A 16,607-nucleotide genomic window follows, 5' to 3' on the forward strand; every position below is an offset into this window, starting at 1 on the left:
CATATTTTGGAAATGTTTTGGAGGTAGAGTTGATCCGAATTCTTCATGGAGTGGATATGAGAACTTAAGGAAAAGAGAAGAACCATGAGTATCTACATGCTTTTTGGCTTGAAGAACTAGTGCACGGTAATGACATCTGTTTGAAGGAGAAGGCTCCAAGAATGAAGAATTGTGTATCACTGTAGTATTTCCTCACTTCCTTATGCAGCCTTTACCTCACAGACCATGATTTTACTCTTCCCCTAATACCTTTATTTTCCTTGCCTACTTGCCCTATCGTCCTTATCCCGAACAACTACTTCTATCTACTTCCTCTTCTCCCATCCACTCCTTAATCCATTATAATCTGCTCCCACCCCATTATCCCGATAAACTCCTTCTTGCCAAACACAATGACCTCCTTGTCCCCAAATCCAAGTCCTTATTTTTCTTGACCTTTCCCTAGCATTTAATACTGTTGACATTTCCTCCCCTGGCTTCTCTGAAACAACTTGTTTCTGGTCCTCCTAACCTCTATGGATATTCTTCCCCTGTAGCCTTGTGTCCTCACTTTTTTTTTTTTTTTTTTTTGCCGCATCTTTCAAATGCTGGCATTTAAATAGGTTCCAGAGTAGGTCCTCTTCTCCTTTTGCTCCATCTTTTCTCTTGGGGATTCCATTTACTTCCATGAGCTATCACTTATTCTGATGTCCTCATCGTAGATCTCTTGAGTTCTAGATTGTCCTGTTCAATTATGTATAGACAGCTTCACTTTGATATCCTCACAGAGATTTTAAACTAAACACTGACCAAATCAAACTACTTACCTTCCCTCCTCAACCTACTGTTCTTCTTGAAGTCCCCATCTTAGAAAAGGGTACCATGATCCTCCCATTTACCTAAGCCATAAGTCTCTTATTCCTTAAGATAATCAATATAATCAATAACAAAATTGCAATTGTATGTGATCACATCACATTATATTACATTATGATTACATTATATTAATGTAATAATATAATCAATAATAAAACATAATGCAAATATATCAATCTATAATCAATAAAATTATATAATATAATCAATAATCAAATATAATCAATAATATATAATATAATAAAATATAATCAATAATAAAACTGAAAATGTAATCAATAATAAAATTCAGTTGAGTCTGTCTTTAATATTTCCTGAATCCTTCCCTTTTCTCCATTTCCATTCTTGCTGTCTATATTAAGATGTCCATCATATTTTTTTTCCTGTAACACTAAAACAACCTCCTAACTAGTCTCCCTGTTTATAGTGTTAATCACCCTAATAAATTATCCAAACTGGAGTGAAACTTCTTTCTAAAATGGACATTTGATCACCTCAGTGTGCTCCTTCTAATTCATCGGTGGCTCTCCATTGGCCTTAGGGTAAGTTGAAACCTCTTAGGAAGGTATGCAAGACCTTTCCTAATACAAGACCTTGTTGATCTTTCTTGGCATGTCCTTTAGAACTTTAACCACATATTCTTACAATGCACTTACTGAGACTCTCTACCACTTGCTGGGCACTGTCTCTTACCTTCAACTCTCTGGGCACAATGTTTACCAAGACTTTACACATACTACTTTCTTTGTCATTTCTCTTTAACTTGCCCACTTATCTGGATTACTTCTACTTATCCTTCCAGACTCATTTCCAAACTCATCTTGTCTGGTGAGGGACCCTAACTAAACTCAGTCAGGATTAGGGACCCCTCTAATGAGGTCCCCATGGATATCATCTCACTGTTGTGTGATCAGCCGTAACTCATCTATCCCCTCGTTATCCTATAAGGCCCTTTAGAGCAGGCTGCCCTATTCAATTTTGTATTTCCAGTGCCCAGCACAGTCCCTGGCATATAGCAGGCACTCAGTAACAAGTGAATAAAATCACAATCAGCTCTTTTCTCTGTGGCACAAATCTCACATTTCCTCATGCTACTTCTCAACATCTTCAACTTGTAAAATTTGGAAATCTGTGTTAGAAGTATTTTTGCCTATCACTAATTAAAATAGAGACAAATAGATTATTATCGCCATGAGAATTTGGTTGATTATTTCTTGTAGAGCTCTTCCTCATCACTCTGTGGTTTTGTTCGTCAAAGTACGTGGGTTAACTAAATCTGAAATGACTGAAAGATCTTTCCATACACTTTTTATATTCTTTCTCTTATCCTGTTGCTTCTATACCACCACCAGGGAACCAGAGATTCAGTACATTGGGAATAAGGTTGATTTTATTTGGGTTGTCTGACAACTAGCACTGAGAAATGATGTATCAACAGCAAATCACTTCTCATTATCATCTCCCCCACGGTCTCTATGGATAGGCATTCCAGTTTCAGTGTTAAAATTTAACATGGCAAAATCCAGCTAAAATTGAAATTTTTATGTAGTGACTTCAGTGTAATCACAGAACTTTACGAATGGAAGGAACTTTAGAGATCTTTAGTCCAGCACTTTTATTAAGCTTCTCAGAGGAAACTGGTAATGGCTTGCCCAAGGTCATCCAGTTTAGAGGACAAGTAGGAGCAAATTTCTGTCTTTCAGTTGACCGATCTTTCTACCATGTACTCTTTTATTTTCTATCTAAAAATATTATCTACATCAGAACCCACCTAATGTTTTATATAGCACTTATTTTTATGATATTGCCTTTGTGGTATTCTTATCGTTAAAAGAAAGGACCTTAAAAAAGAAAGCAAGGCTGTCTCGTCCAGGTGGAATTGGTAAAAGAGACAATTAGTACATAAAGTAATGGGCTCTTATTTGTAGGGTAGCCAGGTCATCACACTCTGTTCTCTGAGCGCCTCGACTAAACCAACCTTATGTCTGTTCCCGGGGCCTGGATTCCATTCAATTCCATGCTTTATTTAGTCTAAATGATTTCCTCAGCTTCAATGTGTATTTTTTTGAGCTTCATTTTAGAAATATCATACTTAAATCTGCTCTGTGCTGGAGTTTGTTTTAGTTCTAACGCTGAGGAACGAGGATTCTGAGTAAAAGAAAGAAAGATGATAGATTTTTCTAGGCTTTACATTTCAAGAATGGCTTTCTCAAATGGCAACTGGAAGTCGAATTTATTCCTCAGATGATGACGTTTTCCACGGGAATCAGAATTTAATTGGGATAATTTGTTTTCACGGAAAGCCCAGATTTTCTTTCCAAGAGGATCGGTTTGATAATGTTTTACCAGCTAGTGCACGGAGACCAAATATAAAACAGTTCTGAGAAACAGGAAGTGAACCTGACTGGTCTAGTCTGCGTGTCCCTGGCAGTGACGCAAATACAGAAATCAAATTAGGAAAACAAGATATGTGGGTGTGAGGCAATCGATAACAATCCAGGATGCTACAAAGCAAGGAAGAACGCCTTGAACCAAATGCCACTCATTTTAATAACACCCTGAGAACTTTGATTTCCACTGAACATGCTAGTGGTTAGGGAGCGAGATGAGCTTGAGTTCCCTAGCAACAGCATGTGCTTTTGAGACCGTCATTAGCCTTTCAGTTAATCCCGCCAACCCCTTACTTCTAAATGTATGACTGACATTAAAAAGAAAAAAAAAAAAAAAAAAAAAAAGAAAAGGAATGATATTTCAGAAAGTGCTTTGCAATTTCCAGGAGCAAAATGGGAAGGAATTAAAAAAAAAAAAAGTTGTTCTGAGAATTGTTCTCACGTAAAAGAACTCCTATGTGTCACCCCGTCCCCACATTCAGTGCTCTCGGTTCTCTGTTTCTGAATCCCCTGTGGGTAAAGGGCAATGGAAGGGAAGTGGCTGAGAGTTTAAGGCAGTCCCCTCGTGCAACATCCATCACAGTCGGAAAGCGGGGTGAAGAGTGGGGTGGGCAGTTTGTGTGGGGCGGAGGCTGGAGGGGGGTTAGAGTGGGAGGGACTGTAACACCCAGGTTTCTTTCCCCTTTATGCAGAATAAATTATCCTGGTGGAAGGAGCCTGAGGAAGGAGGGTGGTGAGGGGGAATGGAGCTATTTTTCCTATTGATTGTTTAATTGCACCAGAGGCTGTTCGTCCGAGGCCGCTGGCCAAAAGCATTATTTTGGTGGCTAAAGTGAGGTTGGGCAGGTTTCCATCCCCTTCCTTAGTTTTAAACAAGACGACCCACAAAGTGCAGCCGGGCTATAGGAATATGGTGTATGCTGACTTTTGCTACTCAGCTGTACCCTAAAGCGCCAAGCCTGACGGGACGATGGTTCTCAAACCCTGAATCATTGCTCTAGCTCTGTTCTGGGTTCGGGATGCACAGCTCTTCTCTGTAGCCTCGGTCAGCTTCGGGGTGTTATTAGAATGGTAATTATTGCTGCGTTTGGCTGGTCACCCCTATTGTGGCCTGGGTCCCTTTCGACTAGACACTGGCTCCTTCAGTTTGGCCAGGTGACTCCTAGTTCTCCCCTCCTCCCCAACTACCCCCCCCTCCCCCAGCCCCCCTCCGCGCTCCCTTCCCAAGGCGACCACCTGCGCCGCCCCACTTACCATCTGCCCCGCGGGGAGGGCCCCTCGGGGTAGCGGTGCCCTCCCTGCTCCCGGGCGGCTCTGGGGGAGCTCGGTGTTTGCCTCCAGCCCTTCGCTACCGGAGAGATCAGGTTCCTCCCCTCCTCCCCCTCCAGCTCCGGCCGCCGCCGCCGCCGCCGCCTCCTTCTTGCATGACACAGCAGAACCGCAGCTGCTGCGGCGAGTCCCAACCATCCGCCCAGGAAGCGCCGCAACCCGGACTCGGGAGGGGCGAAGGGGGGCGAGGCAGGGGCCACCGCCGAGGGGGATTCTTGCCCCCACTCTGCACCGCACACTTGTTTCCCAGCCCAGGGGCATGGGAGCCAAATCAGGCTAAAGTCGACCAGGCCGAGCCGTTGAGGAATGCTGGGGTTTGGCGTCAGAAGGGATGGGACCCGAGAAAAGGGTGCGAAGGAGACCCCAGCAGGGGCAGGACGCTGCAGGTAAAGAAGGGAAAGAAGAGGCCGAGAAGTCAGGGGCCAGGCTGTGAAGGAGAATAAAGGAGGTCAAAGAGAGGTAAGGAGGGAGAGTTGCTGAGAAGGGAGACGGAGCTGGGCAAGGGGGGTGGGGGGAGCTGCAGGGCAGGGAGGATTGGGAGGGAGGACTGGGGGAGGCCTGAGCTAAGTACCCAGGCAGTGTGGGGGCAGAATTGGGAGGCAAGGGCACAGAAAGGGAAAGGGATGGAAGAATGAGGCACTGGATAGGAAGGTAAAAATCGGGGGCATTATTAGAAGAGGTGTAGTGAGATCATTCATCATGGCTGATGAGGTAAACTGATGAGGTGGGAAAAGATATAGTTGAGGAAGAGCCAAAGGAAAGGGCGATCTTCCCTCCCACCCTTTAGTTTACTGAGAAGTTTTTCATAATTCCACCAGTACATACAGGGAGTTTTCCTTAAAATGGAAACGCATGAACTAAAGCATGGAAATAGCTGCTTCGCGTAGCTTTACAGCATAAAATCTCCATGGTCCACAAAAACTTTGAGGCAGAGATTTGGGGTTTAAGGCACAAGCACTTACAGGGGTTGTGATTCAGTAATGCCGAGGACACTCAAAACTGGTGTTACAGTTTCCACACAATACTGAACTTGAATAAGTCAGAGTGTTTGCTTAATGTTTCAGTTAAATGCACTGGAAATGATGACAAAGTTATTGGCTGAAACTATCCTAAAAATGCACCTGCTTCTTTTTCTTTCTCTCTATACTCACACATAGATACATGTAATTTCTAGTGTCTAGCATGTACAGTATGATTAGGGGAAACATATGTTTTTGTGATTATTTTATTTCCCACCAAAACACAAGCTACGCATTTTACAGCAAACCAGCTGCTTCTCAACATTTGAAAGAATGTGGTCAGAAAAGTAATGCAAAAACTGCCACTTTGGTTTTGTCTGTACCTTCCAGGTCATATCTTCGTACCTCACTTCCTGACACAAACAAGTTTTTACTGTTGTCAGCAACAAAGCCCTAATATAGCTGCGGAAGAGAAAAACTGCATTGCATTTAGCCTCCTGCAAGCATCATCAACAGTTACTGGAGGAATGTAATTCCAGAAAGCTTTAAAGCTGGTGGTGATGGTAATTATGTATCAAATGCCTGATTCTATTTCTGTTATTATTGTTTTGTCATTTCTGTTCTACTCAAGAGCTGGCTGAACTCGCAGGGAGAAATCCGGTTTTTCTTTTAGACTTTGTAAAAATTAATCAGCCCCGGTAGAAAACTCATTGCTCTCGGGGAGAATAAAGTAGGAGCCACGAAATGTCATTTTAGCAGAGCGTGGGTTTTGCGACTGTAGGAAAGGATTTAAGGACGCGCCTTCTGTTCGGTTTCCTATGTAACGAGCAAAGGCTACACGCACGCACAGACGCCACAGCTCCCGGATGCTGTGGCTCCCTTATCTGGGCTTCTGCAGCTCCAGAAGCCCCTTCGGGATGCTGCGAGGGGCTCCCGGTGGGTGGTGGTAGGAACGCTGCGGCCGCCGCCGCCACTCCTGCCGCTGCTGCTGTTGTTGCTGCTGCAGTCACGTGGGAGCCCCTTTAAGTTTCCATAGAGAGGCCTCTCCGGTGTCACATGATGGACATGATATAATGAAACAACATTGTAGAGAGGAAAGCATTAGGGGAGCCCACGGCTACAAAAACAAGTGAGTGAGAAGAGGTGGGAGGAAGAGAAACTACGCCACCTCCCCTGCAGTCGAGCCGCACGCAGCAGCCGGCGAGAAGTGGGCGACGCCGGGGGGCAGGGAGACGGGGTCCTCGGCCCCGGCCCGGGGACCCTGCCGCCTACCGCGGACAGCACAACTTTTAGCCGGCAGCCTCGGCCACCAGCGCACCTGTCTCCGGAGCCTCCATCGCTCCTCGTGACGATCTAAGGGAAATTCTAGAAGAATACGCTCTACAAATATACATGCGCATCATTTTCCTCCTTGCGTCTCGCTCTAGAAGGAAAGAGAAAGGGATCCGAGCGGCAGCGTGCGTTCCGCCCCAAGGTAAGTTCTGGAGGGTGGGGAGAGCCGGCCCAGCAGGACTTCGGTGGGAATTTTGTCTCCGCGGAGCCCTCTCTAGGTGAACGAGGCGTCCCCTCGCCGCAGGCGACGCGGATGGGTCGGATGGTCCAGCAGGAACATTTTCACTGTGGACTCTGTTATTTCCTCTTTCGCACGCCCGGCGGTCCCACCCTCGGACTCCCCGGGGCGCCTGGCCTCCCCCCGGAAGGGGCCGCAGGTCACGGCCGGGATGTTCGGAAGCCGGGCGAGGGAAGGTAGGGGTAGTGGCGTTGGCCGGGAATGCCGAGGCGATTTCGCCATGTTTGTGTTGCTAAGAGCACTTTTTTCCCCTTTGAGGTGGCTTGATGCCACATGGCTCCTCCAGAGCTGCTGCCGGGTTGAGAGAGAGAGAGTGTGTGTGTGTGTTTTCAATGTCCGCATTCCAGCTAATGTTGCGCAGATAAAATTCAAACTTGAGGTAAACAGAAGAGGAGGAGGGGGGGGGAGGGAGGGGGAGACTGTTTCCATTTCGAGATCCCACCTCTTCACTCCGCGGAGACCAACATCCCGAACGCAGAGAGCACTCGCCGGGTTCTCCCACCTACCCCACCTTTGCTGTCCACCAGAAATCAGGCGGCGGGGGGGGGGGTGCGGGGGGAGGGTGCTCGCGGAGGACGCGGCGTCTGGGTTCTGAAAGGGAAAAACACCCTCGGCACTCAGGCCTTGGGCTACCTCCTTTTCGCCGGGAGGGACGGAGGATGCCTCGGATTGCTCTGGGGCCAGGGAACGGGCGGACAGCGCTCCCGGGAGGGGCGGGGGGTGCCTGCCCCTCTCACTCCTTCTTACTTTAGGGGACTAGACTGTCTCGCTCCCACCCCGCCCCGGGCGCAGGTTCCTGCAGGCGGGCTGGGTGGGTCTCCAGGTTTCCAGAGGGCCGGTTGCGTAGCAGGTGTGTGGTGGGCATTTCTATTTTGTAAGTCTTGCATTGGTGGGACGACGTGGATGGGCAGAGCTGCGTCTTAATTTTTTTTTTTTTCAAATTAGGGAGAAAAATCAAGACGTTACATCTCACTCCTCCCGTTTTAAATACGGATTCAGCTCGAAGCTAGGCTGAAGGGTGAGTGGGGATGTTTAAGGGTGAGGGTGAGCTTCGTCATGTGGAAAACTAGGCATCTGACAGCTTGTGGCCACCACCCCCGGCCCCGGGCGGAATGCGGGCTGGGTGGTCCGACAGGGGTGGCGTCCCACGGGGTGGGAGCCGGCGCCGGGTCCCGGAGTGCGCGAGGGTCCGCAGCCCTCGTCGCCGGGGACTGCCTGGCCTGGAGGCGGCGGCCACGTGAGGGTGGTCAGGGTGGTCTATGGAAGCGCTGGAGCCCAGAGATGGGTGTGAAGTGCGTAGCACAGTCGTGCCGGGGGCGGACACGAAACACCCGTGGGCGGAGGGGGGCGCGCGGAGGAGCGGAGACTCGCGCGGGCCCGACCTCGCAGCCGTGGCGACGGTTTTATTCCGAGCGGCGGCCGGAGCCGGGCGCCTTCCCCGCTGGGCCGGCGTCCCGGGCGCGGGTGGGTGCGCACTTCACAGCCCTCTCCCGGGAGACCGTTTCCGGGCGGGGTCCGTGGCCCCGAGCGAGGGCTGTAAACAGGGTGGCGCCCTCTGCCCTCCCGCCCCCGGCCTGCCGGGGCGCGCGGCCGGCGGCGCCCGGAGCGGCGGAGGCGCGGCCGCGGCGCTGGGCAGTGGCGGCGGGGGCGCGCCCGCTCCCCGCCGCCCCCGCGCGCCCCCGCCGCCCGGCCGGCCGGCCTCTTCTGTTTTTGTTTTGATGGAGCCCGCGTGCAGCTGGCGCGTGTCGAGTCACGTGCCGTGGGCGGGAGGGGGCTGGGGCGCGGGAGGCGAGGGCGCGGTGACGCACGCGTCTGGAGGGCCTGGCGCCCGCGGGGGCTGCGGGGCGAGGGGGCGTGTGCCCCGGGCAGATCCCGGTCGTGCGGGGTGCCCGGGCCGCATCTGGTGGGGCTCGTGGGAGTTGATGCTGGTGAGCGCTGTTCGGACGTGGGTGTGAATCCCACAGCGCTTCGAGCTCGTCGTCACAGCATCTAGGCGAGCCTCCTCCAAGCGGGCGGGGGGCCGGCCTGCGCTGATTCGGTCAGAGATCGAGCTCGACCTTACCGGAGTTTTCTGTGGGCACGTAAAGATCTGTATGTGGTTCTTAATCCTGCCTGAAAATTACAAACAACTTGAGAGCCGTTTCTGAACTGCGTTGCCTGGCCCTGCCCCAAGGCCAGTTGAACCCAAATCCAAATAGGGCCTGGACGTTGAGTATTTAGGGAAAAAAAAAAATCTCCCTCGGTATTTTTGACGCACAGTGAGGGGTGAGAACTTACTGATATAGTGAGCTTGTTGGAAATGAAACCATCCCTTGTTAGGGATGAAATATTAGAAATAACAGACGTGGTTAGCACGAGTTGATCTGTCACTAGAAGGGTCACTGTGTGTCGGCATGGTGACTGCGCAGATTGGGATACTTGATGAAATATTGGCATTCCCCATCTTACAGTTGGAAAATGGAAATTCAGGAGGAACAGTAAAAGTTGGCCAGTGATGACCCGTGACCAGTACCCAGGGAGGCTGCCTCTGGACCTCAGGCTTCGGACCGTGGCTTATGCTGCTGGAATTAGGCCTTCACCTAAGGGCCCCATCCTTGTGTGTGACTAGGAATCCTTCTCTGTTTGCCGACGAGCCTGCGAATTTAACTGCGTGTATTTACGTATGTACTTTTATTTGCAAAGTGTTGCTTGTATTGAAGGGAGGAGAATCCCTTGGCGGATTGCTAAGGCACATAGGCTACGAACATTTACATGAAGTTTGTTGTGAGGAGAGGGGGATCCTGGTGCTGTGGAGAGAACAGATTCTATGGAAGTGTTTTTGTTTTGAGATGTCAGGGTAGGGATAAAGTGACGTGGCCAGAAGATGCAGGTATCTTCCAGAGATTTACGTGAGCAGACACAGAAGTCCTTCAGGTTCCCACTAATGATTGTTGTCCGGTATCCTTAGCTGTGTAGCAGACGGAAGCACATTACCAAGTTTTAGGAATTGCTTTTCACATTGCTTGCAGTTAGGGTGAGGAAAGTTTATGGACCCACACAGGCGAGACCATCCCCATAGACATGAGTGCGTGGGCCTAGCATGGAAATCCTGTCCCTATTGTCATCCTCGTCTTTCTTCACCGTCGGAGCCACTTTAGTCCAGCATTGTCTAACCAGTTACGGTTCCTTTGCACTGCTCTGCACAGGGGGTTCCTCTGCCTTTTGAGTTCCTTCTTGAGGAAATTTCCTCTGGTTTCCCCTCAGAAAATACTTAAATACCCTCCTTGCGTCCGCGTTGTGTTTTGTACATACTTGCGTCACTGCATTTATTACAACATGTCATACCGGTTTTGTTTACACGTGGGGTGAACCCTCCTGCTAAATTCAGCTTGTCGCAGGTGGGAGTGGTGATTGTTGACCTGTTATCACTGGGGTCCGGTAGGCACGTAGGTTTGCTACATCCTTCTGAATTGAAGTCGTGTTGGGAACAGATCAGGTATTGGTCTGCGTCACCCAGCTGGCAAGCGGCTGCTGTATGGGACAGCACCATTACTGAGAATTTGCTTATGATTAGTTTAGTACTTGATGGGTGAATGTTTAGGCTAAGGTTGTTGTGCCTTTAAAAGGAAAACCTTGATTCCTTTTTTGGGCCTGACAGTGTTCTTCTCCTTTATAGATTCTAAGGTGTTTACGGGGTAGTATTTTGGACCCATGTGAGGCCTTCCTATTATAGAGCATTTGTTTGTGTGTTCTGTGAACTTCTCATGTAATTTATGAGGACTCTTTTTTTTTTTTAGAAGCAGAATAGATTGATTATGAATAATTATAATTAGGAGTACTTACAAGGCTGGTGGATTCAAGCCCTTGGCCTGTAAACTAAATGAAAGTGCCTTAAGCCTAATCACTTTCTCTAAGATGTATTGTGAAGAGCAGGTTCTGCATTTGTCTTACTGGCCCTTGTATCTCCCGTGCCTTGTACAGTGCCTGACACATAGCAGGTGCTTATAGTTATTTGTTGAATGAACGAATGTTCAAGTAACTTAACCCCTCTAATTTAGCTTCAGAAGTTATGTTGTAGAGCCGGAGAGGGGGCTGAGTAGCAGTAACTAACCTGAATTTACTGTTCCTCCATGGAATGCAGTCTTTTCAGGGGCACAATTGTTAGCTCAGTGACTCTGATTTCTTCCCTGTAAGATAAGTGGCAGGACTTCTTACCCTTTCTTAATAACAGAAGAATAAGTCACAAGAAGATTTGGGGGCTCAGGTCACAAAGAAGGAGTTGAAAGTGTAAATCATATTGAAGGAGTTAGTTACATTGCCTTGTGCGCTTGTCCAGGATTCTTCTTCAAAGAACTAAAATCAGGCACCGAGCTGTGTTAGAAAATTTGGTTTGTAAAATGGAAGGGGATTATGTATGTTAATAGAGTCTGAAGAGAATTCTGAAAATACATCCAATGTGGCATGACGTGGAGAAAAGAGCTTCGACAGGATAAACGGGAATGGAAACACTTATTTCTTAAACCTCTAAATCTCAGTCCATAGTAATCCTAACACTGAAGTTATGAATTTCTGAAAGGGGATACTTAAAAATGTAAATAGAAACATGTTTAATGATACAGATAACCACTGCTACACTTTGAAATGCTTAGGCAGAAAGGTACCATAGACATCAAACATCTGTTCCAAAGGCGAGCCCTAAGGCCAGAAGTTGTAGATTTCATTTCATGTGGTAGGTGCTTTATTGGTGGGTTGACGCAGAGCCTGATAATGTGGTCGAGTGCTTGTAGAAGATGGCGCGGTGGCTCTGTGCTCTGCGTCAGACTCACCTGCCCTGTGGTGTGATGCATGGCAGAATTATAGGCCTATCCTCGTGCCTGGGATGCAGGCTAGCTTCCTGTCATTCTGCTAGTATGTGTTGCACAGATGAAAACTAATTTTATGCTAGCATAAGGAAAACATAATTGAAAATGTAAATTCTTTTTTCTTTTTTTTTTTTAAGATTTTACTTATTTATTTGACAGAGAGAGAGAGAGATGGCAAGTAGGAAGAGCAGCAAGCTGGGGGTGAGGGTGGGGGAAGCAGGCTCCCTGCTGAGCAGAGAGCTCCATCTCAGGACCCTGAGATCATGACCTAAGCTGAAGGCAGAGGCTTAACCCACTGAGCCACCCAGGTGCCCCAGTCTTTTGTTTTTTAACCACATGATACATTCCAAGATAAAAAATAGGACGTTTCTTTTTGAGGAGGTAGGATGAGGAGGGTGACTTTCTCTTTTAGCACTTTCTGGCCTCTTAATCCTTCATGGTTGCTCTTTACAGACTTTTGGTGTCTGTCATTGATGGTAGTGGGGGTGGGAAGAAGCCCCCAAACGATCAGCCACACGTCCCATAAATTCCTGCTGTTGACCCTCAGAACCAAACCAAAATATGACCATAACAAGACAAAACTCACCTCTGCTGTCAGCAACAGAAGTTAACTCAGCCTCCCAATTAAATAAAAAAGTCTGTGAGATTTGAGTTGTGCAGACGTCAGTAATTTGAAGGTTTTTTTTTTTAAGGTATTAAATATAAATTATTCAAGACAGAAGAATTTATATGTGTCCGTATAGCAGTAATATAAGAATTCATATTGCAGAAGATCATATGGGACCCCTTAGATTCAGATGGACGGTTAAAGAATCATTTTAGGTATATTGAGAACTGTCTCTAGTGACATTGGTCAGAAGGGTGGTGTAAGAATTGAGGGAAGTTACTGGCTTTGTTTCTTTCTCCTCATCGGAGTGGGTGGATTGGATCAGTGGTTCCCAAACTTGGGTTCTCACGGTACAATCACCGAGGGCAGGCTAGACTCAGATTGCTGGACCCCCACCCCAGAGTTTCTGACTCAGCGTGTCTACGTGGGCCTGATGATCTGCATTTTTTGCAAATTTCCAGGAGATGCTGAGGCTCGTCAGAGGGCCTGTATTTTGAGAACCACTGGATCAGATCATTTCTTCTGAAGTTTTATAAAGTGTTTGTGCCCATTTTCCCCCATTTTGCATTTTCCCCCATTTCATTTCTACAACATCGCGTCATTTAAAGATTGCTGGATGGCAAACTGAGTTGTAAAAGTTTAAAATGGATTGAATTAGTTTTTATTTTGAGTGTTTCCTGAGAATTACAGATACTTTACAAAACCTTTGGGTCTGTTGTTACAACCCAAGATTGGGTATACTAACCCAAGAGTCAAGGTCTCCAGTACAGTTTATTGAAATATTCCTCATAATATTAAAGAACTATTCACTGTTTCTTAAACCCGAATGTTCTAGCAGATCTAACCAAGTGCCTTTTAATAGACAGCTTTAATAGGGTATGATATAGAGCGTATTACATAGTCAGGAGCTCGTTAAATAAAATGGTGTTTATGAGACATAATTCCTTTCCTGTTTCAACTCTGGGTTTGGGTTTGCAGTACACCGATAGTGTGAACCTGGATGCCCTCTGAAGGGAACTGTTTTGCAGAAGAGGCACAGTTGCAGGAGGGAGATGCCCGTCAGGGGGAGGAAGAGTAAGTTGTCACGGCTAGGCCATTCCGGGTTTTGAGAACTTTGAGAAAGAGGGGAGTTGGTAAATAAAGGGCCTTTTGGGCCGGAATCTGGCAGGAAGGCTGTGGAGAGAGCAGGAGATGTCCTAAAGCAGCTTTTGCAGGGCAAGCACACTGTTCTTAACCCAGAGTGTGTGTCTGTTTTGGTGGTGGTAGAGAGTAGGGGAGGGGGTTATGGCAAAGGGTTTGTGGAGACTCTAAGGCACTCTAACAGGTGGTGCTCTGAAAGCGTTTCCGATGAACCTAGACTCCCAGGTGCCAAGAGTCAGGTGGACTCAAGGTCTGAGGTGAGCAGAAGTGAGGTTTGACAATACGTTCTAATGTGAGTGAATTTATTGGAGAAGACGGAAGAGCAAGATTGGGGGGAAAAAAATCTCATCTGAGGGCAAGAAGACATAAAAAAAACGAAATGGGGTGAGGAGTAGTGAGTGGGAGGGTACAAATGAAAGGTTTAAAAATTTTTTTTTAGGGCGCCTGGGTGGCTCAGTGGGTTAAGCCGCTGCCTTCGGCTCAGGTCATGATCTCAGGGTCCTGGGATCGAGTCCCACATCGGGCTCTCTGCTCGGCGGGGAGCCTGCTTCCTCCTCTCTCTCTCTGCCTGCCTCTCTGTCTACTTGTGATTTCTCTCTGTCAAATAAATAAATAAAATCTTTAAAAAAAAAAAAAATTTTTTTTTAATAGTTTGCATTTTAAAGATTTTATTTATTTATTTGACAGAGAGAAATCACAAGTAGACGGAGAGGCAGGCAGAGAAAGAGAGAGGGAAGCAGGCTCCCCGCTGAGCAGAGAGCCCCATGCGGGACTCGATCCCAGGACCCTGAGATCATGACCTGAGCCGAAGGCAGCGGCTTAATCCACTGAGCCACCCAGGCGCCCCCAAAAGGTTTTAAAGTTTTAAACCACTCTAAAACTTTGTGTGTGTATGTCGAGTAGTTAATAGCACAGGCTTCTTTGTTAGAAAATGAATTAGCGAATTTTCCTTTTCATTTCCGGTGGATACATCAAAATATCACCAGATGCTATTATTTGATTCACATCGCATGCCTTTCCAAAGTTATGCCTAGGATGCAGGCAGTGCTTACTTTTTTAGATTGCTTTATGATCACGAACTTGTTTAAATCAAATTCCTGGAAGGCGCACATAGTATTTATTACTGGATGTATTTTATGGATTAGGAAACAAATCATTTGTGTAGCACAGGCCACACATCTGGGCTGAGACCATGAGATCTCACTGCTTTCCGCATCTACTGGTTTTAATTTTTATCTGGAAATTCTCTGTTTTCTAACTGCTTTTACAAAATGACTGAACTTCCAATCTTAAAGTCGAGTCAGCATCCGTATCATTGATTTTAGACTATATTTCTTGGAAAGGGCCTTTGATTTGGATCTACAGTTTATTTCCTTGAAAGGGACTACATGTGATTTGCTGCTAGTCATTTCTTGACTCAAATATCTGGGACCTAATCTTCATAACTGAATCTGTGAAACTGTTGTGTGTTCTTTAGACTTGCTGGTTTGAGGCTGGTGTTGGCAGTCTGTATGGCTGGAGTCCTGGGGTGGCCGCTGGGCCAGTTTTCACAGAGCAGCAATGGGAGGTGGGAGGTGCTGCTGTAAGATCCTGAGCTCCCCCCCCTCCACCCCCTAGGACCTTTTAAAAGCCTCCAGTGCTTTAGGGAGTTAAGTCACGTAATATTTTTTCTTCTATTTAATCACACTGGCCCTGGACAGCATCTTTCTTTGTCCCTTCTATCTCTTGAGTTTTCTTTCTTCCAACTTGTGTCATTTGTTTCTTTCACGGCCAGGCATCTAGCTTCTCAGGCTGGCCTCTGGTTGGCTAAAGCCACACCCCCCGCCCCCCTCGGTCCCCCTTGGATTTCCTTCATGATCCTGCCCCTACATTTTTCTGTTCTCCGTCTCCCCTCAGTTCTGTTTTATGCTATGGCTGATTGATTTAGTTTGGTGGGAAGGGTATTAAGGTAGAGCAGTGTTAATAACTATAAGAATGATGAGTGGGTACCTGCTTGTTTGGGGACTGTGCTAAATGCTTCATATTCCTTCCACTGTGAATGCTAGGTCCTACGAGCTACAGAACTTCGGGAGAGTGTCCAGCTCTGTGCCATAGGCTGTTCGTCTGGAAAATGGGGGCTTCGGTGGAGTAAGGAAGGTGTTTCTGTCCCTAAAATGGTGTGATTGAGTTGTCGTATGATTGTAAACCCTCGTGGGACTTGAGCTTTTTGAAAGGTCCCTGTTCATCGGGACCGGGGTCCAGTGGAGGGGTGTTGCTTCTCAGCCCCAGGATCAGGAGACCCAGGACTCCTTATTTTAGACTGCCTGCAGTGTGGCTGGCTGCCTTTTTCCTTCAGAAGCTTTCGGATGCATCTCAAGGGAACCCTTCTCTATACTTGTGCTGTCTACATCAGAGGACCTGAAAATTGAACCCGGACACTCTACTTTGGAAAGGTTGTTGACCCCATTTTGGAAGATTTCGCTGCTTTTCATCTCCATGGTGGAGGCACTGGGCTTCTAAAGACATCCCTTCCTTGATGGCTCCCTAGAGGAATTTCTGGGAACCTGCTTAATTCTTCTGTTAATTCTTGAACAACTCATAAAAAAGTGCTACCTCAGATCCTTCTCTTGCGAAGTTGTACTCGGTGTGTGACCTTGAGTGCTTGTTTCCTACTTCTAGGGGAATTTTTGTTAGTGCTGAAATCTTTCGGTCATGTTCATCACAAAGCCAAGCTACTTATCTGTTCATTGTCAAGGCCACTGACAATTGTTTTGCTTTCTGCTTTTACGTTGATGCATCATGCATTCATTGCACGTATTGTCCATTTTCTAAAAATCTGTGATTATCTTTTTTGTTTCTTTATGTTTCCAGAGAGATTAATCATCGCTGTGCTAGGAACACTTACTTAGTCAGCTTTGTCCTTACTGTTGTTCATAT

General features: G+C 47.1%; 2 protein-coding genes across 6 annotated transcripts in view; one reads left to right on the top strand and one right to left on the bottom strand.

The window, feature by feature from the left end:
- The window catches only part of MKLN1 (muskelin 1), a 338,468-nt gene extending 333,866 nt beyond the window's left edge, over window positions 1-4,602 (bottom strand). The window contains exon 1 of the mRNA XM_032305386.1: window positions 4,500-4,602. The gene's annotated coding sequence lies outside the window, so the exon portion shown is untranslated. The remainder of the gene's footprint in view (window positions 1-4,499) is intronic.
- Window positions 4,603-4,666: 64 nt separating this feature from the next.
- LOC116569258 (translation initiation factor IF-2-like) overlaps window positions 4,667-16,607 on the top strand; it is a 51,388-nt gene continuing 39,447 nt past the window's right edge. Inside the window, exons 1-4 of one of the 5 annotated variants that reach the window (XR_004276936.1) lie at window positions 4,667-5,033; window positions 5,924-7,007; window positions 8,049-8,121; window positions 9,554-9,714. Coding sequence is in view for 3 of the 5 variants with exons in the window: in XM_032305387.1 (XP_032161278.1) it covers window positions 8,363-9,058 (696 nt within the window). In the remaining 2 variants the exon portion in view is untranslated. The other 4 variants (XR_004276935.1, XM_032305387.1, XM_032305390.1 and 1 more) reach the window with 4 other exon arrangements.

This window comes from Mustela erminea, chromosome 11 (genome assembly GCF_009829155.1).
Source record: "Mustela erminea isolate mMusErm1 chromosome 11, mMusErm1.Pri, whole genome shotgun sequence".
Lineage (NCBI taxonomy): Eukaryota > Metazoa > Chordata > Mammalia > Carnivora > Mustelidae > Mustela > Mustela erminea.